This window comes from Stigmatopora nigra, chromosome 23, assembly GCF_051989575.1.
Source record: "Stigmatopora nigra isolate UIUO_SnigA chromosome 23, RoL_Snig_1.1, whole genome shotgun sequence".
Lineage (NCBI taxonomy): Eukaryota > Metazoa > Chordata > Actinopteri > Syngnathiformes > Syngnathidae > Stigmatopora > Stigmatopora nigra.
The window spans coordinates 4,835,632-4,863,291 of NC_135530.1; the positions used below are offsets into that span (position 1 = coordinate 4,835,632).

The 27,660-nt window shown below is 39.9% G+C and overlaps 3 protein-coding genes across 5 annotated transcripts; all 3 read right to left on the reverse strand.

Moving 5' to 3' along the window:
* Positions 1 to 117: 117 nt before the first annotated feature.
* Positions 118 to 8,008, reverse strand: smo (smoothened, frizzled class receptor). The gene is made up of 12 exons (XM_077710090.1): positions 7,337 to 8,008; positions 6,137 to 6,336; positions 5,850 to 6,059; positions 4,860 to 5,032; positions 4,569 to 4,788; positions 3,725 to 3,848; positions 3,559 to 3,651; positions 3,373 to 3,481; positions 2,502 to 2,687; positions 2,285 to 2,433; positions 1,448 to 1,582; positions 118 to 1,372 (listed from the first exon to the last, which is right to left on the reverse strand). Exons 1-12 carry the CDS (start codon positions 7,578 to 7,580, stop codon positions 900 to 902), a joined length of 2,316 nt encoding a protein of 771 aa, XP_077566216.1. The 5' UTR covers positions 7,581 to 8,008; the 3' UTR covers positions 118 to 899.
* A 654-nt stretch (positions 8,009 to 8,662) lies between these two features.
* Positions 8,663 to 12,417, reverse strand: tspan33a (tetraspanin 33a). The gene is made up of 8 exons (XM_077709737.1): positions 12,204 to 12,417; positions 10,314 to 10,371; positions 10,126 to 10,253; positions 9,987 to 10,061; positions 9,441 to 9,536; positions 9,236 to 9,364; positions 9,011 to 9,175; positions 8,663 to 8,948 (listed from the first exon to the last, which is right to left on the reverse strand). The coding sequence occupies exons 1-8, from the start codon at positions 12,309 to 12,311 to the stop codon at positions 8,847 to 8,849; spliced, it is 861 nt and encodes a 286-aa protein (XP_077565863.1). The 5' UTR covers positions 12,312 to 12,417; the 3' UTR covers positions 8,663 to 8,846.
* A 701-nt stretch (positions 12,418 to 13,118) lies between these two features.
* On the reverse strand, positions 13,119 to 25,837 carry LOC144181443 (uncharacterized). 3 transcript variants are annotated; one of them, XM_077709930.1, is made up of 23 exons: positions 25,461 to 25,837; positions 24,719 to 24,921; positions 24,542 to 24,646; positions 23,869 to 23,964; positions 23,681 to 23,791; positions 22,941 to 23,064; positions 22,521 to 22,878; positions 22,299 to 22,366; positions 20,322 to 20,565; positions 20,076 to 20,251; positions 19,783 to 20,005; positions 18,723 to 18,853; positions 18,566 to 18,657; positions 17,820 to 17,977; positions 17,607 to 17,752; positions 17,297 to 17,522; positions 15,938 to 16,276; positions 15,708 to 15,847; positions 15,052 to 15,301; positions 14,857 to 14,975; positions 14,532 to 14,793; positions 14,353 to 14,459; positions 13,119 to 13,688 (listed from the first exon to the last, which is right to left on the reverse strand). In XM_077709930.1, the coding sequence occupies exons 1-23, from the start codon at positions 25,498 to 25,500 to the stop codon at positions 13,678 to 13,680; spliced, it is 3,729 nt and encodes a 1,242-aa protein (XP_077566056.1). In that variant the 5' UTR covers positions 25,501 to 25,837; the 3' UTR covers positions 13,119 to 13,677. The 3 variants fall into 3 exon arrangements, with proteins under 3 accessions (XP_077566056.1, XP_077566055.1, XP_077566054.1); XM_077709929.1 differs by having other exon boundaries at positions 13,119 to 13,685; positions 14,532 to 14,975; positions 25,461 to 25,836; XM_077709928.1 differs by having other exon boundaries at positions 14,532 to 14,975; positions 25,461 to 25,836.
* Positions 25,838 to 27,660: the final 1,823 nt, after the last annotated feature.

Consider the following 27,660-nt stretch of genomic DNA (forward strand, 5'->3'; position numbering starts at 1 on the left):
TAATATCATGATTTGCACATGCAAACGCACATTTAAAATTATTTTAAAATGATTATATTAGAAGTCCACCACTAGTACAAAGAGAAAATATTCTGTATTCATAAACCCCCATTGAAATTGTGTTGGATTACATTTATTGACATTTAAAAACAAGTACAAGGTCAAAGAAATTGAGCTGTGAGGCAAAATGGACAAAAAATAACTGCCATCAAACACAAGAACAGAGCTTGATAATTTTTAAAGACTAAGAAATATAAGTCAAATCTTTCTTCATATATTGGAGAGTTGGGAGGAACTGACATAAACTAGCAGACTAATATAAATACTTCTCTAAATATCCCAACTAATAATGTTGTGCAATAGTTTAAAAAAAATGAGTGAACCCCACAAAAAAACCCTCATCCCTTTTATACTTTTGACACTAAAACTATGAGGTAAAAATCTGTACAAATAATACACTTGGCATCTATAAACAACTTATATACACAATAACAAAGACAAAAAGGACGCTAAAATGCAATGAAATGTATATATTCAAATGATATAGGGATGGAAAATGGAGTGTGCTTTAAATATTGATTTTTGTCTAAAAAAAAACAACTATATGGCAAAAAGTGTATCATTTCAAGACATAGAATAGTTTAATGGTAACCTGCCATGTCATTAAAAGAAGGGATACAGTATAATTGCTCAATTTTCCATTTGAAGTATAGCTGCCTCTTTTGTCCTACTGCAAAGTCGCCATATTGTATTGGAGTTACCTTTAAAAAAAGTGTTTTTAAATGTTTTTTAACATCCCTTTGCTTAAAAATACACAAAAAAAGCTTTGTTCAATGCAGGTGCACAAAATAAGATATGAAAGTATCCAGCACTTTTTCTTAGCTTCCCGTCAGTGCAATTTAGAAATCTGACTCTGCGTCCATAAGCTCCGCCTCCATCAAGTTAGTCCGCGAGTGGATGGGATCGTACCCCGCACGCCGGCCAGCGGGTACCCTGGCTACGTGCGCCATCCTCTCCGACAAGCCGTCCTGGAGGAAGCGGGGGGCGCCGGCAGGGTAACGCCGTTCGAGTCCGAGGTCCTCCGACCGATCGGCGAAAAAGCCTCGCTCCGATGGCGACGGCGGAAAGGATCCTGGAAGGATGGCGTCCTCCCGTAGGTTTGCCATTAGGCCGGGGTGGCGGGGCAACTTGGGGAGGCGGGGCACGGAACTGCGGCCGAACTCTCGCTGAGGATAACCCTGGGTTTCCGCGGCGTCCTCGGCGGCCACCCGCGCCTCCTTCCTCCTTTTCTTCTTCTTCTTTCGTTTAAGCATCTCTGGGGAGATTTGGGCTTCCACCATCCATAATCTGTCCCTCTCCTCCGGCGGAGGAACTAATGGGAAGAAAAAAATAACTATATGTGTGCCATGCAAGAACTTTTTCATTCTCAATACTAGCCAATTATTACCTGGTGTTCCCGTGGGAGTGACAGAGATATCCTGAGGCAAAATAGCGCCTCGCCTGGCTACCATCTTGGTGACGTGCTGCGCCCAGGCCGACGACACGTCGTTGGATGGCTCGTTGATTTCAAAGTTGATCCCAGCTGTAAAAGAGAGTCGTTTAATAATTTGGTCTACAGTTGTCAAAGTGGCGGCCCGGGGGCCAAATCTGGCCCGCCGTATCATTGTGTGTGGCCCGGGAAAGTAAATCATGAGTGCTAACTTTCTGTTTTAGGAAAATTAAAATTTAAATGAAGAGTATGGATGTATATTAAATGTCAAGATTTCCCCCCTTTTAAATCAATAATTGCAATATTTTAATCATTTTTTCTGTTTTTAGTTCAAAAACCATTTGGTAAAAACTAAAAATATATAAAAATATTTAGTTTTCTACTTTAATATGGCACAATTAAAGAAAAAAATGGGTTTCTTTTCCCAATGAAATATAAATGATTGACTAAATGATATTCCCTTACTAAGAAAAAAAGCTTAAATAAAAATTCTATTAGATCTAATAAAAACGGAATATTCAGGGCTTTTAATCCAGTTCTTCTAATCCATTTTTGATATTTTTTTGGAGTGTGCGAACGGATTAATTTCAATTGAATTGAATCCAATAGGAAAAAATGATTTGAGATATGAATAAATTTACATATGAGCTTTGTGGGGGGCACATGAAGCTCTTATCTCAAGGTATTGATATATTTCAATTGATCTGAAGTATCCCGTGTTCTCTAATCAGATCCCCCCCACCCTCTAGTGGACAAAAATGTCCAGAACAATTGAATCAGAGGTTTTTTTCATACCTACGGGTCCATCGTGGGACAATGTGTGCATGCTGAAAGACATCTCCTTCTCCGGATGGTTGTGGAGCTCCTTCCTCATGGCAAAGGCCTTGGCAATCATCTTGCTTTTTTTTATCCTCTTGGGTTCGTTGTCGCCACGTCCAATAATCCTGAAAGTGGCACGGCGTGATCACAAAAATGGCGACGTTCAAAGAAGAGAGGGATTTTTTTTGCTTACTTGCACCACGTGCGCTTCCAGATGAGAATTGTGGCTTTGGTCCAAACCCAAGTGCTCATGGCGATGCCGGTGCCAAACATGGAGAACAAGTTGATTTTCTCCACCATGAGACTGGGTCGGTTCTTAATGGCACACTCTGGGATGGGTTTGTTGCTTTGGGAGGCGATGGTGACATTGGCCTCGCATCTGTTAAGAGTATTGGTCTTACAAAAAAAAATCATCTAGAATACAGGTGTCAAAGTGACGGCTCGGGGGCTAAATTTGGGCCGCCACATCATTTTGTGGGGTCTGGGAAAGTAAATCATGAGTGCCGACTTTTTGTTTTAGGATCAAATTAAAATGAAGAGTATAGATGTATTTTAAATTTCCTGATTTCCCCTTTAAAAGTCAATAATTGTCATTTTTAATCCTTTTTTTTCGCGTTTTTAGTTCAAAAATAATTTTGTTAAATCTAAAAATATTGCTTTTGCTATTAAAAACTGAATATTTAGGGCTTTCAATCCAGTTATTTTATCAATTTTCTTTCTTTTGGTGTTTTTAGATCAAAAAGAGTTTTGTAACATCTAAAAATAAATATATAAAAATATTTTTGGTTTTCCCCTTTAATATTGAATATAATTTTTCCCAAAAATTGTTTCCATTTGAAATGAAAAACAAATGGTTATTAGATGTTTGCCCTTACTAATAAAACAAGTTCAAATAAATAGTTTTATATCTATAAAAAACTGAATATTTAGGGATTTTGATCCAGTTCTTATAATCCAATAAAAAAAATCAAAATATTATATCTAAAATGATCCGGCCCACATGAAATCGAGTTGATCTAAAACGTGTCATGAATTGTAAGTGAGCAAAAAGAAAAGAAGCATACAGCACATATTCCCTGAAGCTCCTCTCCCATTCGGCCTGGTTGAAGAAGTCGTAAAAGTGACAGCCAAAGGTGATGAAAACAAATCCGAAGGCTAAAAATCCAAATATACCTGACGAGGATTAAAGAGAAAAACAAAGTTGGAGTCAGTCAGTCAATTGCAAAGACCACCTTTGAAAAAAAACGTACCAAGGCGAAGCATGGTCTCGTTGATTTTACTAGCCGCCTTCTCACTCAGGAGTCCTGGGTGGTTACTTTTGATGGAGAATAAGGTCATGACACCTGTGAGGACAACTAAGGTCAGTTTGGAGGACGACTTTTAGCTAGTGTGAAGGCGAGACTCCAAGGGACCGACCTCGAATGAGAAAGTAGCCCCCGACCACAAGTACCACGCCAATGGGCGCCAGCACAAAGCCGGCGCGGTACCTGTAGTTCTTGTAGCCCACAAAGCAGATCCCGCTCACCGAGTCGCCGTCCACCTAGAATATATATGTATATATTTATTAAAGTATACCAAAAGTAAATCATGAGTGCCGACTTTTTGTTTTATGATCAAATTTGAATGAAAATGATCGATGTATAGGGAATATTTCCTGTTTTTCCGTCTTTTTAAATCAATAATAGCAATTTTTGAATCCAAAAAAGGTATTTTTTAACCTTTTTGTGTTGTTTTTTTAGTTCAAAAAGCATTTTTCAAAATCTATAACAAACTGATTATTTAGGGCTTTTTGATCCTTTTATTTTTCACTGTAAATAGATTCTTAAAAACTACGGCCCGCGGGCCACATACGGCCCGCTGACGTTGTCCAAATAATGATTTTTTTCCTCAAGATGGCGCCGTCACGCAGAAGCCAGTGGCAGTAGCTCTGTCCACTCTTATTTGTTTTTCGTGTTTTACAGCCCCTCTATCTTTTTTTAAATGACATTTTAATATTTCTCAATACATCCTTTTTACTTTACTTTGTACTTTATACTTTTTACTTTAATAATAAGAGATGAGTATGTTAATACTTTAGTTCTTTTTTTCAGTTTATGTTACATATGTACTGTTAACGGATGCACTTATTTATATGTATCGTATCATGTGCTGACCCGGCCCATCTGTCAAATTTTTAAAGTCAATCTGGCCCCCGGCCCGAAAAGTTTGCCCACCCCTGACATAATGGCCCTGTTCGACACCCCTGCGCACTTCTGCGTACCTCTGCGATGGCCAAGATGGCGACGGTGAGAACGAAGGGAATGGACCAGGTGACCATGTGAAAGTAGGAAGTGCGTCCGGTGAGTGGCTGCTGCGTGGTTCCGAGCGCCTTGAAGGAGGTGTGCCAGGCGTAGGTCAGCATGACGAACCAAATCACGCCCGACATGAGCGAATAGTACACGATGATGAAGATGGTCACGCACGACAAGGTCTCAGAAGAACTGCGAAGGGCGGGAACAAAAAGGAAAGAATTGCCAACACGGTCACGGTAAGCGCTTGGAGGGCGACCTACGAGGGCTCGCCGAGTCTCATGGTGTTGTCGCTCTTGCACACGATCTCTTCGCGGGCGCCGTCCAGAAACTGTGCCAGCCAACCGATGCTGCCCACGAAGAAGCAAGCGTTGATGTAGAAGAGGATGACGGCTGGATAGCGGTTGGAGTTCTTCCAGTCGGCCAGAAACGTGGCCTGGTGACACAATGCAATATTAAATTTCCATCAGGGGGTGTCAAATTCATCGCCAAAGTCCAATTTGTTCTTTTTCCAGAGTCCAAAGAAGGCTTCAAATGCCAAAAAGGCTCTTTAACAAAAAAATGGCTGCGTTAGGACCTACCATATGCATGCATGTAGATCTATAAGTATGTGTATGTATGTAAATATATGTATGTATATATATATATATATATGTATGTATGTATATATATGTATGTGTATGTATGTATATATATGTATGTATATGTGTGTGTGTATGTATGTATATATATGTATGTGTATGTATGTATATACATATATATATGTATGTGTGTATGTATGTATATATATGTATGCGTATGTATGTATATATATGTATGTATATTTATACATATATATATGTATATATGTGTGTATATGTATGTATTTTTATGTGTATGTATATACATGTATTTCAGCAACACGCTTATTTATTTATATATTTATTCATGTATTTATTTATTAACGTACTTATTACCTATCCATTTATGTCTAAAATGTCTTTCCCTGTGTCTGTATTCTCATCCTCTTGCTACTGTGACAACGAAATTTCCCGAATACGGGATGAATAAAGTGATCCAATCCAATCCAAGTACCGGAAAATGAGAAGGAATTGACAACGATAGACATCTTGTTCATCTTCCAGTATCTTGGACCTAGCCATGTTTTGACTGGGACGTGGATTGGACGTCTATCGTCGTCAATGGCAACGGCAATCTTTTGGGCCAAAAATGAACAAGTGTTGTTGGCAGGAAAAAAACAAGCAAGCAGTTACCAGAGTGAACAAAGTGCACAGGAGGGTGATGGTGCCAAAGTAAGCGATGTAGGCGTGCATGTCATTGTGTTCCTCCTCGGTGAATAGCGGATTGTCGCATTGGATGCCGCAGCCTTCCACGTCCTTGTACCAACTGGACTGGATGTCGGTTTTTACCAGCGGCGCCTCGCACTGCCCCGACGTGTTGAACTTCAGTTTTTGCACCTCGTTCTGCCACGGCGTGGGATGGGGGAAAAAGTCGGTCAAGGCAAAGCCCGGCCGGTCGGAAGTTGAACCTTTGCGCTTACCGAGCAGCCCACTGGGAATTTGTCGCATTTGAGGAAGCCGGGCCATCCGCGTTCCTGGTCCACAATGCTGCACGGGCGGCGGGTTGCCAGACACAAACTCTGACTTGGTAGCTCCACGCGTCCGTTTTCGCATTTGGGCATGTAGACGGCGCACAGCAGCGGTTGGATGACGGACCAACAGCGGGGAGCGTTGCGCAAACCTGGAAAAAAAACAGGGCAAAATCATGGTTAAGGGTCGCGGGGGGTGCTGGAGCCTATCCCAGCTGACTACGGGCTGATACCCCGAATGGGTTGGAAAGGGGACAACCGACCAATCATATTTGTACCTACAGGCAATTTAGCCTACAGCAAGGGTGTCAGACTCGGGTTGGTTAGCGGGCTGCTTTAACGTCAACTCCATTTCATGTGGGCTGGACCATTTTAGATATAATATTTAGATTTTTTAAAATAAATGGATTAAAATAACTGGATTAAAAGCCCTAAATATTTAGTTTTTTTTATAGATCTGAAACAATGTTTATTTTAGCTTTTTTAAAAAATATGTTTTTAGGTTTTACAAAATGATTTTTGAACTAAAAACACAGAAAAAATTGATTAAAAAATGACAATTATTGATTTAAAAGGGTGAAAATCAGGACATTTCATATACATCTGTACTCTTCATTTGAATTTGATCCTAAAACAGAAAGTCGGCACTCATGATTTACTTTCCCGGGCCACAAAAAAATGATCTGGCGGGCCAGATTTGGCCCCAGGGCCTCCATTTTGACACCAGTAGCCGACACTGCATGTTTTGGGGAATTTGGGTGGAAATAGTTGAACTGTCATTCTTCAGGACCCAAAAAAGATTCTTCCTAGTTCCCAAAATGCCTGTCAATCAATGTCATCCATCATTTTTTGGATGATGTGATATCACAAAATGGACCATTTTTCTCTTTATGTATGATTACTGTGGCAAGACTAAACATGTATGATTATTTTTGTAATGCACTTTAAAAAAAGTGTTTTTAAAGCATTTATTTTGAGTATTATATAAAAAAAGCCTGAAATTTGAGCGATGTAATGACATTTTTAGATGGAATCTTTGTTATTTCTCCTCTCAAATCCAAACCTTTGCATCTCTCCAATCTATTCTAAGCAAAAAAATGTCAATACATATTTTGTTTTTGTTGTTTTGTTGTTGTTTTTTTTGCAACTCACCAGACCACATGGTGAGCTTCTCAAAAGCCTCCTCCTGGGAGATGGAGTCTTCTGCCAGGATCAAGGACGTGTGCGTGTACGGTAGAGGAGAACCAAGGCATGTGTTGTACTTAAGTGCCTCGCATGTCGTCGTCATCTTACATTTATCCTCAAATATGCTCACGTTGGGGGACAGTTGGACGGCTCCGCTGAGGAAAAGCATCCCGTAAAAGCCAACAAAGACGCTCCAAACTTGGGAGGACATTTTGGGAGAACAAGATCGGGCTAAATTATGCCCCAAAAAATGACAATAACGTCAAATCTAACAGCTTCAATAGCAAAAAATCCCCAAAAGTTCAATATGCATTTCTGATTCTTGTTTGCAAGGACGATCCATGAAGATAAAGGCAAGTTTTTTAAGGACGATGTAAAGTTTTTCCTCCCTGAAAGACTTTCAGTCGCTCTGGTTGCTGCTCACCGAATTCCATCTCTGAGGAAAAAGAAGAAGAAAAAACTAAAGAAGATTTAAAAGGATCCAAAGTGACAGTTTGAGAGTAGCAAAAGTTTGAAGTTAGGGGGTTGTTTACGGGCGAAAATGTCGAGAAAGTTGTGGATGCGCCCTCCCCCACATCCGAAAAATCTCGCCATGAAAAGTGTAACTGGAGCTCCGGTGGAATGCGCATGCGCAAAGCACTTAGTCTCCTCTTCTTTTTTTCCCCTAAACCAGTTCAACATCCCAATAAAGTGGTGCGCTTTAAAATAAAAACTTTCTTATTTTATGGAAACATGACATTCTAATAATTTATTCAACCAATTATTTCAACCTCAATATGTTTCATTTAGCATTTAAAAAATGTTTAACCCACACTTTGAGCACAGAGTTGTCAAAAAACCCCAAAAAATGATAATCCTAACACCTCAGATCTGAAATATGAGATATTCACACGTGCTTTTGCACTGGTTTTGATCCCTTTTTAAAACCCTTTCATAATAATCAATGAGAGTGTGTATCCCAGAAGAGTCTAATGTCAAAAAAGAAGATTAAAGTAGCTCTAGACATAGTATCTCAGCTCTATCATATGGTCACAGGTGGGCAAAGAGCCAGATGCACCCATCAAAAGAGCCACATGTGGCTCCCGAGCCATAGGTTCCCTACCCCTGATCTAGAACAATGTACGGTTGAGCTTTTTTTTTGTTCTTAGTAGGGGAAAACGTCTTTTTAAAGTTATGTTCAATATTAAAGTGGAAAACAATATTTTTAGATATTTATTTCTCGATAAAATGCTTTTTGAACTTGGATTAAAATTGCAATTATTGACTTAACAAAGAGAAAATCAGGAACTATAATATACATCTATATTCTTTATTTTGAATTTGATCCTAAAACAGAAAGTCAGGACTCATGATTTACTTTCTTGGAGCCACACAAAATGATGTGACGGGCCAGATTTGGCCCCCGGGCTGCCACTTTGACACCAGTAAACTACTACAACTTGAAGTCCAGAGACCAGACCAAGTCTCATATGCTTTGTCATCTCCACGGATCAGCATGGCGCTTTTCATTGTATTCCTGCAGCTCAATTTGGTCTTTAATCTGGCTGATGAGAATCTGAGAGAGCAGAATGCCCACCAACTGCAAAAAAAATGCCATAATCAGCCCACCACAGTTCACTAAACCCGAGCTCCGAGTCCTACCTGAGGGATGGCTAACCCCAATGCAATACCTCCCATCAGAAATAAGTTGCTATGAATCCAGTCCACCACTTTGTCGATGCATCCATTGGTATGAATGACATCTCCGGCTTCCAGGAATTCCACTTTCTGGATTCCTTGCCCGCACATTGTGTTCACCACCTCCTCCTGCAAGGCATACATCGTTAGAGAACACGCTACGGAAAATGGAACGACGATAACCGGGACCTTTTCTTGGGTGACGACGCAACAGGAAAACGGTACAGAGCAGCGTTCCTGGCTAGGATTTTTGTCGGTGCAGTTGAAGTACACGTTCATGGACCAGTCGGTGAAGGTCACGGCGCCGCAACAGTCGAACTGGGGGTTAGATTATCATGGCCGTGGAAACGTTTTTTTTTTTTGGAATATGACGACGTTTGAGCTCATTTCTGACTTCTTTCTGGCCAAAGTCGATGAGGTTCTGCAGGTCGATGTCGTCTCTGTAGTGGACGATGGCGTTGTTGACTATTTCGGTGACCTTACCGCGAGCCTACGGAAGAAGAAGAAGAAGAAGAAGAAGAAGAAGAAGAAGAAGAAGAAGAAGAAGAAGAAGAAGAAGATAGTCCTTTAAATTCCTGGGGGTCCACGTCACGGCTAAGGTCTCCTGGTCTACAAACACCACAGTAGTGGTGAAGAAGGCCCAGAAACGACTCAATTTCCGATGATGCGATGTATCCATCATGGCAGAATGCCAAATTACGAGTCTGAAATTATCACTTATTTGAGTCTTTTGCCGGGAAAATGCACCTTATGGAGAAGTACTACCAATTTCGTCATACGTAGTTTCTGGTTATGATGACATTTATGCTATTGTTGATGATAATGACTAAGCCTATGTCTTATTATTATTATCATTATTAAGAAGAAAAATCATGATAGGATGTAAAGAATTCAACCTTTTTGTGGCTTTCGGTTTTCTTTTTTCAATTCTGAAGCATACCTTATCAGAGAAGACGAATCCAAGCACGGCGGCAGCCAACTGGAGCATGAAGATGATAGTCAGGCTGATGCAGAACTGAGCAAGAAAGATGAGAGTCAGATCCTGTTTTGAAGACCCTCCCCACAAAATGTCAACCTACAAACTGCAGTAAGCAAATATTCTCCCTCAGCGAACCCACACAGCCGCAGAAAGTGATGATGAACATGAGGACCCCGACCACCAGCAGGATCATGGCCGGATCGACGGCGAGACACGCCAACGCCGTTTCTGAGAAAACCATGGAATGGTGGTTTCGCACTCAGTTTCTTTCAGTTCTGGTGTGTTTACCTCCATGCTTGATGATCCGGGCGTACACCCCGATTCCTACCATGGCCATGGCGATGAGCTGCCAAACAAAATCGGAAACAGAAAACATGTCACAGACGTGAGGGTGACGTGTTCATACTTGTCCAGGGAGTGGCCGACATTGGGGGAAATGCGAATAGAATAAGCCTTCAAGTGCTGATTGTTTTTAAGACTGACAGTCAAATATTTTGTTGTATTATAATAAAACAAGGGTCAGGCTCTTTAACAAAACAAATGGCTGAGTGTTAAGACCTACCGTATGCATGCATGTACATCTCTGTGTATGTATGTATGTAGATATGTGCTTGTATATGTATGTGTATGTATGTATATATATGTATGTGTATGTATGTATATATATATGTATGTGTATGTATGTATATATATGTATGTGTATGTATGTATATATATATGTATGTGTATGTATGTATATATATGTATGTGTATGTATGTATATATATATGTATGTGTATGTATGTATATATATGTATGTGTATGTATGTATATATATGTATGTGTATGTATGTATATATATGTATGTGTATCTATTTATATATATGTGTGTATGTATAGATGTACATCTATGTGTATGTATATATATATGTGTGTATGTGTATGTATGTATATATATGTATGTGTATGTATGTGTATGTATGTATGTGTATGTATGTATGTGTATGTATGTATGTATGTATGTGTATGTATGTATGTGTATGTATGTATGTGTATGTATGTATGTGTATGTATGTATGTGTATGTATGTATGTGTATGTATGTATGTGTATGTATGTGTATGTATGTATGTGTATGTATATATATATATATATATATATATATATATATATATATATATATATATATATATATATATATATATATATATATATATATATATATATATATATATATATATATATATATATATATATATATATATATATATATATATATAAACATACATTTCAGCATCATGCTTATTCATTCGTGTATTTATTTATTAACTGACTTATTACCTATCTATTTAAGTCTATAATGCCTTTCCTATAGCTGCATTCTAACCCTCTTGCGACTGTGACAACGAAATTTCCCGAATACGGGATGAATAAAGTTATCCAATCCAAGCACTCTGTTTTGCGGGGTGACATGAAATATGATCTACATTAGGGATCTATAAGGATATATTTTTCAATGTTTTGACAATCAATAAAAAGTGAGGAAATGTATTGAGAGTGGTAAAGTAATTCAAAATATCTGTATATACATATATTGAATTTCCAGGAGCAAACAAGAGCACATTCCGCCAGGAAGCGCTTGCTGTTTTTCCACATTCTGGTCCTGTTGGTGCACGACCCGAAGCCGCACACTCCTAGAGGGCGTTGCAAATAGATTTTTTGTTGTTGCAAAATTTCTCAATGTAAACCATGCCACTATTCAATTCTTTTTATTTCATTCTTTACCTTTTAGAGTCATCGTATATTTTGAGAGTTTTGAAAATACTTTTTAGAAAAAAATAAAATAAACAATACATTTTTGGGGGGATAAAATGTGTATTTATTTATTAAAAGAGGAAATATGATCTATATCTCTTGGCTTTAATTTAAATTTGATCCTAAAACAGGAAGTTAACGCACAGGATTTACTTTGGCGGACCGCAAAGAACGATGTGGCGGGTCCGTTCTGGGCCCCCGACCCACCACTTTAAAAAAGGGTGCTTAAGTGGAACTATGAAACTCTTTCATTTCAACATATTTAATTTAGGTTGATGCACTATCGTCATTCTAAACATAGCTGGAAATTGCGTCCAAATTTGCCATCTGAAAAAAACTAATAATTTTAGCAATGTGTGCATAATTCAAAGACCCCAAGACTCACCCAGAAAATGAAATTAAATATGAAGAGCAGGTATTTGACCACAGCGCTGACAAAGGAGAAGTCCTCATCATAACGTCCTCGTGCCACATTTCCACGGTTCCCACACATGGTGTCGGGCAAAAATCCGCCTTTTAGGCATCCACATGGAGATCTTTGACGTGTCTTTGAATTCCTGGTGGGATTGTCTCCGCAACTGTTATGGCCCACAGGGGCGGGTCTACAAAGGTGTGTGTGCGTCACGGCTGATTTCCTCAATAGACGTCCAATCCATCGTGAGCCATAAGGACAACAAAAACATTCAAGTCAATTCAATTCCAATACAAACAGATGGGATTTTGATTGTCGTCATGGAAACGAGATTCAATTCTATTTTTTTAAGGAACCAAAAAAACATTGAAGCACTGTTTTGGAATTTGCTTAATAAACAAAAAAAAGTTTCTTAAAGACACACATAGCTGCATGTAGGTCATTATTTTCTTCACCAACAGGGGGAGCTCAAGCCAGCACAAGTTCCATATCAAATTTTACTTGGAAATATTGTATTGTATTGAGCACACATGGTCTTATTTCTTAATTTCATGTCAAGTTAGTGGCGTGGAATGTCTATTTTCAGGGCTCTCGTGCGCCCTCTAATAGATTGCACCCTATGCGGTCGCCCATTTGGCCCGTAGGCAAAACCGTCCCTGTCTCTTGTCTAATAAATTTATTTTTTAATTGGAAAATGGCAGATTGTACAGATTTATGATGACGATTAAGTTGATCTGACCAAAACATTGAGTATATTGACTAATGGGAATCGCACCTGTGCAAATGTGACCCTAGTCTATAAAGTTATAGAGTATTTAGTAACCAAAATGTTGGGAAATTTTTGGTCGAAAACAGAAAGCGACTTGAAAAAACATCAGCACATCTTCCCCAATTTTAGGGTATTTATTTAAATGACACGGCTGTACAAAGCTAAAATTCCATCATGACAAACGACGGCAATATGCTTTTTTTTTCTTTACCCATGATTTAAAAAAAACAAAAATCAAGATGAACATAAAATCATGATCAATCAAATAAATAGGCTAAAAAACTTTGGATCACGTACAGCAATGTTTTAAATAAATAGAACTCTGCTTAAGACGTCCGATACGATTCAGAAAGGAGAAAGAAAGTATTTTCTCGCTCTTTAGCACTTAAAATTGTATCCAAGAAAAAGTGTATCAAATGAAGTAAGAAACAAGTGAAGCGTCATCAAGTACAAAACAGATTGTGGAAATTGGTTCGGAAAAACGTCGCTGCTTCCGGAAAGAAGACCAACGTCGTGGCAGGACGCCTTCCCACGACGGGGTCTCTCTTCTGAGGGTCTTGGCGAAATGGGCGGGGCCCCAATATGGCGTCGGCGCGGACGGCGATGTCAGTTTTTCGGTGTGAAAATCCCACTCTGACGTTCTTCTCCCTTCTTTCGTTTGGCACGGCCGCTTTTATTTTACGACTCTGCTGAAAAAAAGAGGAAAGAGTGATGTTGATCTTGGAAAAAAATAAATGCCGTATTTTCAAGACTATAAGGTGCACTTGAAAGAATTTCCTCCAAAATAGACAGTGCGCCTTATAATCCAGTGCGCTTTATATATGGATCAATACTAAAAATGTTATCATTTTGTGTGGCCCGGGAAAGTAAATGATGAGTGCCGATTTTCAGTTTTAGGATCAAATTAAAACGAAGAGTATAGATATATTAAAGATATATTGAATTTCCTGATTTTCTCCCTTTTAAATAAATAATTGTCAGTTTTGAATCCATTTTTTCTGTTTTTAGTTCAAAAATCATTTTGTAAAATCTAAAAGTGAATTAAAAAAAGCTCAAATAAACATTGTTTTAGATCTATGGATTTGTGGGTGATGATGATGTGAATACAATGTAAATTGGCTAAATAAAGTCCAACCGAACTCCGTTTTGCTTCCGTTTTCCTTTTAATTAGCGTATGCCCATATGTTTAAGCTGATGTATGATTTGCTGTGCCTGTCTGCATCTTTAAAAACGGTGCATTTCAAATACAGAAATGGCACTTGTTACTGACACTGCGGCTTTAAATGCGATGCGCCATATAGTCGTGAAAATACATTACACGACCATCTATTTTCGTGCCTCTAAAACGCTCACCTGCAGCATCGGCCGCCGCTTCTTCGGCCTGCGGTTCGGACGCGACGTACTTGTCGCCAAATATCTTGACCAGCTGGTCAAAGTACTTGCACTCCTGTTTATCTCCTCTGCCGTGGAAAATGCGGAATAAGAGACAGGAAAGTTTGCCGCCGGAATCGGCTGGCATGGACGCCGCTTACCTCCTGCCATCCAGGAATTGTCGAAAACTGTATTTAAGCCTCTTGATTCGGGTCTGGCACTGCTCGGGTGTGCGCTGGTAGCCCTGATTGGCCAGTGTTTCGGATATCTGCATGAAGATGTGCTTGTTCTTGGTGCAACTCTTCAAGTTGTCCTGCACGTCCTGGCTCCCCCACACACTCAGCAGAACCTCCGTCTCGCCGTCGCTCCAAGGATGCTTGGAGTTGTCCGACAACCACTGGTTGCCCGGAGAGAGCCCGAAATCTGGAGCGGGCGGTCGCTCGTCGTCAAGCTCCGCCGGGACGAGTCTCCACGCTCCGGCTTCACCTCTGATGGCTTCGTAGACGCCGTCCTCCGACTCGTCCGGCGCCGGGATGCCCGCCAGGTCCGACTTCAACTCCCGACTGAAGATGGCCTCCATTTCCCGAAAGAATTTGAAGTCCTGCCTGTGGTGAGAAAAAACAAAACAAAATAAGAGACACTGTTTTGGACCAAGTGGGAAAATATTCCTGACTGACGGACTTTTCATGGAGGAATCCATATTTAAGGCGCTTGATGCGGGTGTAGCACTGCTCGGTGGTCCTGACATAGCCGCGGTTGCTCATCCTCTCCGAGATGAACTCGAAGACGTGGCGGTTCTTCAGGCAGCCGCGGAGCGTCAACTGCACGTTGTCTTCCCCCCAGATTTCCAGCAGCGTGTGCGTTTCGCGGTCGGACCATGGCGTCTTTCTGCTGGGGTCTGGCAGGAGGTGGCTGGTGGACGGCAGCTCGTCTGAAAGGTCAAACGGGAGACGGTCTTATATTGTTTCAGCACAAGATACGATACATATAAAAAAGTGCATCTGTTAACAGTACATATGAAACATAAACAGAAGGACTAAAGTATGAACATACTCATCACTCATCATTAAAGTAAAAAGTATAAAGTAAAAAGGAATGTATTAAGAAATATTAAAATGTCAATGGCTGAAATTATCACTTAATTGGGTCTTTTGCCGAGAAAACGCACCTTAATGGAGAAGCACTACCAATTTGGTCATACACAGTTTCTAGGTATGATGACAATTAGGCTTTTGTCAAGTCAATGATGATGACAAAGCCTATGTCCCATTATTATTATACTTCAAAAATAGCTTGTTTTTGTTGTTGTCCTTTGAAACACTATGATGTGGACTTACATAGGTCCGAGCAAGATTCTTCAAGAGGCGGCAAGGACGCGGACAGTGAAGAGGACGTCTCCACGTCGTTGTACATGGCGTTGTCACCCAGAACTGGAGCGAGGAGGTTGAAGTAGCGGAAGGCGCCAGAGCGACCATTTCTGCGGGATACAAACACACACACAGACGAATTCATGAAAGGGAACGGACTGACGGATGGACGGACGCATGTCCACAAGATGGATGCGGACCTGCGACTGTTGCAATGTCGCCTGTACGTCTTCTTGAGACGTTTAATCCGAGCTTGGCACTGCTCGGCGTTCCTTGCAAAGCCGGCGGCGGCCATCCTCTCGGCAATATCCACAAAGACGTGACCGTTGCGGACGCATGTTTTCAGGCTGAGCTGTACGTCGTCGGCGGCCCAGATCTCCACCAGCGTCTCCGTCTCACGCTCGCTCCACGGCACGTTCAGGGGGTCCACCGACGAGACCACTTCCCTCGCCTCGTCTGGCTCGTCCGGCGAGGGCGCCTCGGAACCCATCACCTGCTCTAACTGCTCGTAGAATTTATCGTCCACTCGCCGTCCGCGCCTAAAAAAAGGAGAGGGGTGTGGGTGGGTGTTGGGTTTGGGAGTCGTCATGGACTCTTGCTACCAGCAGATGGATATCAATCACTTCCAGGAATACTCGCATAGTGTTCCTACATCGTGACATACCTTGCGCTTCTTTATGTAATTGTTATGCCAAATGAAGGAGTGATTATTTTAATTCAAATGGAGTTTGTTTTTAGTTTCCTCATTCTATTATTGTTAAATACCTTAATTGTTTTTATAGTTGCAGATGTTGTTTTTGCTTATGCATGTTGGATTAATCAATAACCTTGTAATTGTTTTGATTTATGGCTTTAAAGCCGTACGAGAAATTACTGTTTGAGGAGATACCGTATTTTCACGACTATAAGGCACACTTAAAAGTCTTAAATTTTCTCCAAAATAGACAGTGCGCCTTATAATCCAGTGCGCCTTATATATGGAAAAAACTGAAAACCAAAAACGAAAATCCACCACTGTGGGATATTAAAAAAACAAAAACGGCTGAACTGAAACAATACTATTAAATATGCAGATGCCATTTTAGTTTACAAAATCTTCCATCATATAGCTCCTACCCCACTGCAAGATTTTATACAAAAAAATCCAAAACATCCACAATGGCTGGCTCTAGAGGTGACTGTGTAGTGAGTGCTTCATACCTGGAAGTCAATAGCAATTACTGAATTTTCACGACTATAAGGCGCACTTAAAAGTCTTACATTTTCTCAAAAATAGACAGTGCGCCTTATAATACAGTGCGCCTTATATATGGAAAAATGTCATTCATTGAGGCTGCGCCTTATAGTCGTGAAAATACGGTACTTTGGAGATCGGGAGGAGGTCTTGATCTATCTACCCTCATAAGGTTTCTTGATTAGAGATGCAAAGTATTTAATTAAACGTCAATAATTGAATAAGATGTCTGCCTGCAGTGATTGCTAATTATAGAGAAGTGTAATTATTAATGAACCTATCAGTGGGTGTTTAATTTGTGTCCGTTCGCCATGGCGCTGCTGACCTCTTGTCAAAGTGACATTGGACGAACTTGCTGTTCAGCGCCTTGACTTTCTCGTGGCACTGTTCCGGTGTTTTGGAGTAGCCCAGGTCGCGGAGACGTCCGGAAATCTCGGCGTAAACGTGCCCGTTGGGGAAGAACCCCGTCAGGGAGCGCCGCACTTCTTCTTCTCCCCAGATGTCAATCAGCGCCGAGGTTTCCGCGTCCGACCATGTTATGACGTCTCCTTCTGTCGGGAAATTAGGAGGAACGTTAGCAGTCATCGTGGCGTGGCGGCGTTCCTCCCTAGCAACGTTCGGATATATTTTTTTACCCGTTTCAGTCACAGAGTCGCCATTGGAATCTTCCGATATTTCAATGGGGTCCGTGGTGGACGCCACGGACGTGGACGGACGCTTGTCCAGGATTTGTTCCATCAAATCAAAGAATTTAAAATTCACCTTCTCGCTCCCAGATGAGCTGTGGAATGGACAAACATGTTTGAAGACAAGTTGATAGTGCAAAATGTTTTTTTTTCACCAAATACCTCATGCTATCTCGACAGTGCCAGTAGCTGGTTTTCAGTCGTTTGATTCTGGTGTGGCACTGCTCGGCTGTCCGGGTGAAGCCGTGGACGGAGAGTTTCTCGGATATTTCGCTGCAGATGTGTACGTTGGGTGGGAAGCCTTTTGCGTTTTGCTGGATCTGAAGAGGAAAGAGAAGAAGAACAATTAAACCACTGGTGTCAAAGTAGCGTCCCGGGGGCCAAATCTGGCCCACGGCATCATTTTGTGTGGCCCGGGAAAGTAAATCATGAGTGCCGACTTTCTGTTTTAGGATCAAATTCAAATGAAAAGTATAAATGTATATTAAATTGCCTGATTGTTCCCCTTTTAAATCAATGATTGTAATTTTGTAATATTTTTTTTTATTTTTAGTTAAAAAATAATTTAGTAAAAAATAAAAATATATACAAATATTTTGTTTTCCACTTTAATATGGCACAAAATTAAAGTTATAAAAAGTTTGGTTACCTTTTGCAATGAAAAACAAATGATTAAATAATAATCCTTTTTTTCTGTTTTTAGTCCAAAAATCATTTTTTAAAATCTAAAAATATATAAAAAAGCTAAAATAAATATTGTTTTAGATCTATAAAAAACTGAATATTCAGGGATTTTAATCCAGTTCTTTTAATCCATTTATAAAAAAACTAAATCTAAATATTATATCTAAAATGCGGCTCGCAAACCAACCCGAGTCTGACACCCTTGAAATAAACCTAAAATATACCTGCGATTCTCCCCAAAGTTCCAGAAGAATGATGGTTTCTTTGTCGGCCCATGGGACTTTTTTTCGATCGTCTTGGAGGCCCACCACGGATACTGGAAAGCGGCAAAAAATTGTCATGGGTGGACAAGCGAGCGACGCACTTGACGTCTCTCCGTACCGACGTCCTGGACGGAGCAGGAGTCGTCGTCGGGCGTCTCATGAGGTGGCGGCGTGGGCCGGCGTTCTTTCAATAAAAAGCGGGCCAGCTCGTTGTAGAACTTGCACGGAACTTGCTCCAAACCCTTCATGCTGCGGAAGACCAGGAAAGAAAAATACATAAATAATAAAAAAATAAATTTTGTGTACCGTATTTTCACGACTATAAGGTGCATCGCATTATATGGCGCACCCTCAATAAATGACACATTTTAATTTTTTTTCCAGATATAAAGCACACTGGATTATAAGGTGCCCTGTCTATTTTGGAGAAAATTTAAGACTTAAGTGCGCATTATAGTCGTAAAAATATGGTAGATATACTTATACACAGACATATACACACACACATACATATACACACACACATACATATACACACACACATACATATACACACACACATACATATACACACACACATACATATACACACACACATACATATACACACACACATACATATACACACACACATACATATACACACACACATACATATACACACACACATACATATACACACACACATACATATACACACACACACACATTATTACACATACATATACACACACACACACACACATTATTACACATACATATACACACACACATTATTACACATACATACACACACATACAAATACCATACCGTACTTTCACGACTATAGGGCGCACCCTCAATTAATGACACATTTAATTTTTTTCCATATATAAAGCACACTTGATTATAAGGTGCCATGTGTATTTTAGAATAAATTTAAGGCTTAAGTGCGCCTTATAGTTGTAGAAATACGGTAGGTATACATATACACTTATACACACACACCCATACACATTCTGTATTTTCACAACTATAAGGCACACCCTCAATGACTGACACATTTATTTTTTTTCCATATATAAAGCACACTGGATTATAAGGTGCCCTGTCTATTTTGGAGAAGATTGAAGACTTTTAAGTGCACCTTATAGTCGTGAAAAAACGGACCCGAAAACAAATCATCTCCCCAACGCACTTGTTTTCGTAGCACTGCCTGAAACTGGTCTTGAGCCTCTTGATGCGCGTTTGGCACTGTTCGGCAGTCCTGGAAAACCCCTGCGATGCCATCTTGGTGGAGATGATGGGGAACATGTGCACGATTCTATTGGTTCCTCTCATTTCCTGCTTCATTTTCTCCAGGCCCCACGTGTTGATAAGAGCCAGCGTTTCTACTTCCGTCCACGGCACGTTTCTGGTCCCTTAAAAAAATAAATAAACAGAGTGAAATTGGGTTCCGTGGACAGTCTCGCCCACTTCTCCCATTCATACCCATTTCTTGACTGCTCTGCCCCACAAACTGCAAGTCCTCGTCGCCGTCCCGAGACTCTTCGTCTTCCACCACCTCGTCCGCCTCGTAGGACAAATCGGGCGCGGCGGAGGACGGCGGTGAGCCCAGCACTCGCTTCATGTGCTCGTAAAACGTGTGTTCCACTCTGGACGTTCCCCTGGAGGTTTCGGGAAGGAAGCCGTGACTCCCGGGTGGCGGCGAATGGCGAGAAAACGACGCCCACTCACTTATTCTGCCGGTAACCTTTTTTCAGGCGTTTGATCCGTGTCTGGCACTGCTCCACCGTCCTCTTGAAGCCCCTCTGGGCGAGCGTCTGGGCGATCTGCACGTAAATGTGCCGGTTCTTCAAGCAGCCCTTCAGCGCTCGCTGCACTGAGTCGTTGCCCCAAATGTCCAGCAGGTGGAGCGTCTCCTCCTCCGACCAGGGAATCTTGGCGTCGCTGGTTGTCGCCGAGGGTCCTTCACGAGCTTCTGAAAATGAAGGCAAAAATATGTTTGGTTGCCGAGCCAGGCGATAATTACAGTCATCCCTTTTAAGTTGCGTATTATTGGTGTATGTACATGTTATTTGTCACAGGATTCGCTCGTCCATTCAACGAAACGTCCGTTCGACTAGCTGTCTGTCGACCAAACGTCCATTCGACTAAACGTCCGGGTACCTCCCTCGATTATTGAAAATTACCATTTTCGTCCCGGTAACAGTTATGTATAAAAAGTATTTAGATTTTTTTTGAATTCATAAAAATTTGAAAATCCACGCTTAAACTCATAAGAAAGTTAGTGACCCCACTTGGCGATTTTTTTTCGATTATATATACATACATCTATGTGTATGTATGTATGTATATGTGCTTGTATATGTGTATGTATGTCTCTATATGTGTATGTATGTATGTATATGTGCTTGTATATGTGTATGTATGTCTCTATATGTGTATGTATGTATGTATATGTGCTTGTATATGTGTATGTATGTATATGTGCTTGTATGTGTATGTATGTATGTATATGTGCTTGTATATGTGTATGTATGTATGTATATGTGCTTGTATATGTGTATGTATGTATGTATATGTGCTTGTATGTGTATGTATGTATGTATATGTGCTTGTATATGTGTATGTATGTATGTATATGTGCTTGTATGTGTATGTATGTATGTATATGTGCTTGTATATGTGTATGTATGTATGTATATGTGCTTGTATATGTGTATGTATGTATGTATATGTGCTTGTATATGTGTATGTATGTATGTATATGTGCTTGTATATGTGTATGTATGTATGTATATGTGCTTGTATATGTGTATGTATGTATGTATGTATATGTGCTTGTATATGTGTATGTATGTATGTATATGTGCTTGTATCTATGTATATGTGCTTGTATATGTGTATGTATCTATGTATATGTGCTTGTATATGTGTATGTATGTATATGTGCTTGTATATGTGTATGTATGTATGTATGTATGTATGTATGTATATATATATATATATATATATATATATATATATATATATATATATATATATATATATATATATATATATATATATATATGTGTGTGTGTGTGTGTGTGTATATACATATATATATATATATATATATATATATATATATATATATATATATATATATATATATATATATATATATATATATATATATATATATATATATATATATATATATATATATATATATATATATATATATATATATATATATATATATATATATATATATATATATATATATATATATATATATATATATATATATATATATATATATATATATATATATATATATATATATATGTATATGTATATATATGTATATATATGTATATATATATATATATATATATATATATATATATATATATATATATATATATATATATATATATATATATATATATATATATATATATATATATATATATATATATATATATATATATATATATATATATATATATATATATATATATATATATATATATATATATGTATATATATGTATATATGTACATTTCAGCAACACACTTATTTATTGATATATTTATTCATGTATTTATTTATTAACTTACTTATAACCTATCTATTTACGTCTAAAATGCCTTTCCTATTTCTGCATCCTCACCCTCTTGCTACTGTGACAACAAAATTTCATAATTTCATAACTGAACAAACCTGTGTAGTCCCCCCATATGGAGATTAATGGTGATTCGCCAGAATTCTCATCATCCACCGAGGACTCTCTGTAACAGTCCAAAATAGAACGCAACCACGTTAAAAAGGGTTTACATCAGGGGTCTCCAAAACGATCCTCGCGGGGCACTATGTGTCCTACTTTACATTTTGGAGTCCCCTGTTTTACGCAATGATTACATGCCAGAAAATTAGTTCTCATACAAGAATGACGACGCATCCGTCCGCTGCTTGGCGGGCTTCTCCACGCCGCCACCGCTCCACTTCCTCTTTCTGGGGGTCTGCCCCCCTCTAGAGCTCAGGTCCAGCTCATTGGTCGCCGGCTCGTCGGGGTCGTTGGACGTAGTGAGGTCTATGGTTTCGTCAGAGGAATTGCGCTTGGTCCCGTCATCGCGGGGCCTCCTGCTTTCCGTCTCCGGGGCGCAGGCGTCGGCACGATGCTCCGAGGGTCTCGGATCTCTGTGAGCAGGTAAGTAGGAGGTAGCATCCGTGGCGGCTTTGGTCCCGGGGGGCAACGACATGGAGGTGAGGATGCAGTCGTCCATGGGTAATAATCTTGGATCTGTAAGAGAGATATTTTAGTTGGGCAACTTTGCTTACATTGACATTGAGTAGGGGACTCACCTTTCTCCTCAAAATGGCCAAGGTTTCTGTGGTGTTCAAGTAGAGCCTTCATATCAGCTGGTTGGAAAAAGGATTGTAAACAGTCGCCGAGGAAGGACGGAGCGTCTCCCAGCAAAGCCGCCAGCTGAGGAATCAAGGTTAAAATAACACATTTGTGGCAACTCAGGGTCGACCGATTGGGGAAAGCAAGGGTGTCAGACTCAGGTTAGTTCGCGGGCCACGTTAGCGTCAACTCCATTTCAGATTTTTTTTTAATAAATGGATTAAAAGCCCTGATTATTCACTTTTTTTATATATCTAAAACAATGTTTATTTTTGCTTTTTTAAAATATATTTTTAGATTTTACAAAATGATTTTTGAACTAAAAACAGAAAAATTATTTACAATTATTGATTTAAAAGAGGGAAAATCAGGAAATTTAATATACATCTATACTCGATTTGTATAGATCTAAAACAATGTTTATTTGAGCTTTTTTATTATATTTTTAGATTCACAAACTGATTTTTGAACTAAAAACAGAAAAAAATGATTAAAAAATTACAATTATTGATTTAAATGGGGGAAATTTATGAAATGTAATATACATCTATACTCTTCATTTTAATTTAATCCTAAAACAGAAAGTAGGCACTCATCATTTACTTCCCCGGGCCACACAAAATGATGCGGCAGGCCAGATTCGGCCCCCGGGCCGCCACTTTGACACATGTCGAGTAAAGTCAATTGTTTCCTCCACCTGAGTGAAGTCGGGGACGGGGAGCAGCTCTTCCAGCCGGGAGATAAATTCCCATACTAGCATCTCCAGCGCTGCGTCATATTTTGGGCCAAAGTACACAGGGAAAATCTCCTAGGAAAAAAAAAAAGACAAAAGAGAAATTTGCTTTCCTGGCTCCAAAAAAAATGAGATGAAGGTTATGGAGTCACCTCAAAAAAGTACTTTCTTTCAACTGGATCCTCCAGCAAGGAGTGCACCAACTCCACAAAGTTGACCTCCGACTCCTCCACCAGGTCGATGGTACTCTGTCGGAAAAAAAGCCCACGCCAGACATGAATGGATGCCGACTTAAAACAAGTACCGTATTTTTACGACTATAAGGCGCACTTAAAAGTCTTAAATTTTCTCCAAAATTGAAAGTGAGCCTTATAATCCAGTGCGCCTTATATATGGAAAAAACAGAAAACCAAAAAGGAAAAACCACCACTGTTGGATATAAAAAAACACAAACGCCCGAACTGAAACAATACTGTTAAATATGCAGATGCCATCTTAGTTTACAAAATCTTCCATCATATAGCTCCTCCCCCACTGCAACATTTTATACAAAAAAATCCAAAACATCAACAAGGGCTGGCTCTAGAGGTGACTGTGTAGTGAGTGCTTCATACCTGAAAGTCAATAGCAATTACCGTATTTTCACGACAATAAGGCGCACTTAAAAGTCATAAATTTTCTCCAAAATAGACAGTGCGCCTTATAATACAGTGCGCCTATATATGGAAAAAATCTCATTCATTGAGGGCTCGCCTTATAATACGGTGTGCCTTATAGTCGTCAAAATACGGTAGTTTATTTTCAAATGGTATTGGCTACACTCACATGGTGATCCTTGGCCGTACTGGCCGGCGCTTTGATTCTGTCCAGGTGGGGCTGCATGGTCCGCATGTCCACGGGTTTCTCACCTCGACACATCTCCAAAACGAGCTGCGCCCACACATGGCAGACCGGTTTGAAGCGGTTTTCGTTGGGAGATAAGACGGCGAGGTTATTACCGACCCTGGCCCTGAGTCCCAGGGTGAGCTGAGCCCTCTGGCTGTAGCTCATGAGCTCGGGGACCAGCTCCGTCACCATGGTAACAAACTCCTCCAACATGCCATAGTGGTCCACCAGTCCCTGCTGAACCACGCGCCACATCGCGGCCGACAGGAGCTGCAGGGGCGGGGCCAGGAGGCGGAGGTAATGCACGGGGAGGTCATTAACTAGAATAAAAGAAAGAAAAAAAAGGAAATATTATTTTATTTGGTTTTCAAGGATACCCTGACAGGTTGTTATAATGTATCACAGTATCATTTCCGATCAAACGTACCTAAAAAAATGTTACAATGCAAAATGTCACAAAAACAGCAATCTGTCATATTTAAAGGGTCTGAATTTTTGAAAGTGTCTGTTAGCATCCTGAATCCAGCTCACCTGCAGGCCCTTCACGCATTGGCTAAGCGGGCAACATCATCCATCCTAGTATATGTCGTCAACATGACAAGGGTCAGCTGATCAGACCAGATGTAGGACCCCCCCCCCCCTTATCAGTAGTAGGATGCTAACTAGCTACACACTTCACATGCTAATCCGTGTATGGACGCTTTGTGGAATGTGATCGTCACCTAGTTACTCGCGACCCACCACAATGCTGACAAAGCGATCACGTGAAGCCATCGCCGCTTTCAGTTCTGCATCAGAACCCCCCCACACAGTAACACAGCTGCACCCCCACACCTTTAGAACATGATAGAGAACGCACCTCGATTGCTGCCATTTTCAGATCCTCGTTTTATTTCCATTTAGCAACCGAATGCCAAGGCCGATCAGAACCCACCACCCGGGCTGGGATTACGTCGAGAAGGGCGTCAGAAGAAACAAAAACAAAACAAAACAAAACAAAACGTGACAATAATCGCCGAACTCCACCAGATCGTCTTGATAGCTCCGATCGGTGGCCGGAAGACCGTTTCGGACTCGGGTTTGGAGCTCGTCCTGGAGGAGGGTGGGAGGCAGAACGGAACAATGGTCGCTGGTCTCATCCGCCTCAGTCCAGATCACAGCAAACCCCTTTCCTGGTTGGCTGACGAAGACCGGAACGAACCCGTTGTGGCGGCTGTTAGACGCTAGGCGGCGACATCGCGGCTGTCACTTCCTGTAGCCTTCACACCAAGCGGATGCTTACAAAAATAAAGCAAAAATAGAAGACCGAATAGTACCATGAAAACGTCATGTGAGCCGTATACAGATGTGGATTCTGCTATTCTAAGGTGGATTCCACTTTTATCCACTAATTATCTGTAAATATTGAATCATAATTTGGAGTATATGAGTAGTGAGAGAGGTCCAAGTGAAACCATGACAATGTACCCATGAAGCAACTTTAATTTCAATTTTATTCACATTTAATCTGTGAAATGTTATCATTTTGTGTAGGTGAGTAGTAAGAGAGGTCACCTACTAGGATTGACCTACCTTGCCTGGGAACTATGAAAAAATATATATTTACAGTTTATATTGCAAAATTAGATCTGCAACCATGGCAAAGTACGCACGTCACAACTTTATTTACAAATTTCTCCGAATTTAATCTTTGATATTGCATTATTTTGAGTATTTTACTGCTTGGATTGACAGATTGTCTTGAAATGATGAAATAATCTTTATTTATCACAAAAAGGCATTTTGGAAGATTCACGTAATATTCCTCTTGTGAAGTGAAGTGTGTGTTTTATGATGGATCTAACAATACTTATTTTTTAAATGATGAGCTATATGGTGCTTTTTTTAACTGTTGAGAAGATTTTTCAGGGGTTAAAAGCGCACGGGAGTCTTCAGTGCGTCTTCTATTTTTCAATGGAATTACCGTAATGCTTAGACTAAGAGGACGGACTATTTTGTGCGTGCCAAAAAACGTTGCGCTTTTGAAAGAATACAACATCAGTCGTCGCATTCTAATGACGCCCGCCCACTTTTCATCACAACTAGGTGCGGCTACCCCTGACAGGTTGTGGGCCTCAGCAAACATTTCGAATCGAGCAACTTCCATCCAAGTTGCAAGCACGAATACAACTTATTTACTGGCGAAGGTAAGTTTTTATAAAAGTGCATTGGATAGAAATCAAGTATTTTATGTCCTGAGAGCAAGATCACATAAAAAAAGATATTAACCTGCAGGTCAGTGACTCGCCGCATCAAACTAGCAATTGACGAACACTTAACCTGCAAACTACACAAAAAAGTGGAGTCATTTAGATTATATTCTTAAACAATGGATGAAGTAATGATATCATGTGCAACTTTATTCACTTTATTCGAGCGATCGGTCAGTTTATTCTTTTTTGTACTTTCCCGGAGATTATTTTCATTTTGGAGGTACTTGAGAATACTGTCTAATTTTCTGAACTGAATGACACAGTTTGGTTTTGTGATTTAGATTTAACTGTGGACACATCAACATATACTGATGAATACCTCAGATATTTTCTGAAAATTGCCACAACATTGGATGAACAGCAGACTTGGATTCACTGGCAAATATTTGTGATCAACAACACAGTTCTCATTAAAAGGTATGGTAATACTTTAATTCTTTTTTTCCCCTGTTCATCTTTCATATGTACAGCAGTTATTTATATGTATGTTAATATAAGTATGTACAGCATTGCATTGTATGTTTTGTATCGCTTAAAAAGGGGCTCTGCAATCAATAATAAGGGCAATATTTAGCCTAGGTTGACAGGTAAGTAAGAGAGAATCTTGAAACATGGATAGTGGTTGTTATGAGATAGCCAATGAGAGCCCAGTAGAGTGTAGTGGGGTTCTAATATGAGAATCAATGCATTTGCGACAATGTTTTTCAAACACAAAATAACGGATAAGGAATAAATTTACTTTTTGGGCGATTTCGTTACTTGGATCTTTTTCATATCCCGAGGCATTTGCATATAAAAAGCTTTCAT

Excerpts from the sequence above, each read along its gene's own strand:
- tspan33a (XM_077709737.1), bottom strand. The coding sequence starts at position 12,311 with ATGTGTGGGAACCGTGGAAATGTGGCACGAGGACGTTATGATGAGGAC. Across the intron at positions 10,062-10,125 it reads ATATTTGCTTACTGCAGTTT|TTCTGCATCAGCCTGACTAT; the intron begins GTAGGTTGACAT and ends TTTCTTGCTCAG. Across the intron at positions 9,537-9,986 it reads GATTCGTCTTCTCTGATAAG|GCTCGCGGTAAGGTCACCGA; the intron begins GTATGCTTCAGA and ends CTTCTTCCGTAG.
- smo (XM_077710090.1), bottom strand. The coding sequence starts at position 7,580 with ATGTCCTCCCAAGTTTGGAGCGTCTTTGTTGGCTTTTACGGGATGCTT. Across the intron at positions 2,688-3,372 it reads AGCTTCAGGGAATATGTGCT|ATGCGAGGCCAATGTCACCA; the intron begins GTATGCTTCTTT and ends TACTCTTAACAG. Across the intron at positions 1,583-2,284 it reads GTCCCACGATGGACCCGTAG|CTGGGATCAACTTTGAAATC; the intron begins GTATGAAAAAAA and ends TCTCTTTTACAG.
- LOC144181443 (XM_077709928.1), bottom strand. The coding sequence starts at position 25,500 with ATGGAAATAAAACGAGGATCTGAAAATGGCAGCAATCGAG. Across the intron at positions 23,965-24,541 it reads GTACGGCCAAGGATCACCAT|AGTACCATCGACCTGGTGGA; the intron begins GTGAGTGTAGCC and ends TTTTTCCGACAG. Across the intron at positions 20,006-20,075 it reads GCAGAGCAGTCAAGAAATGG|GGACCAGAAACGTGCCGTGG; the intron begins GTATGAATGGGA and ends TATTTTTTTAAG.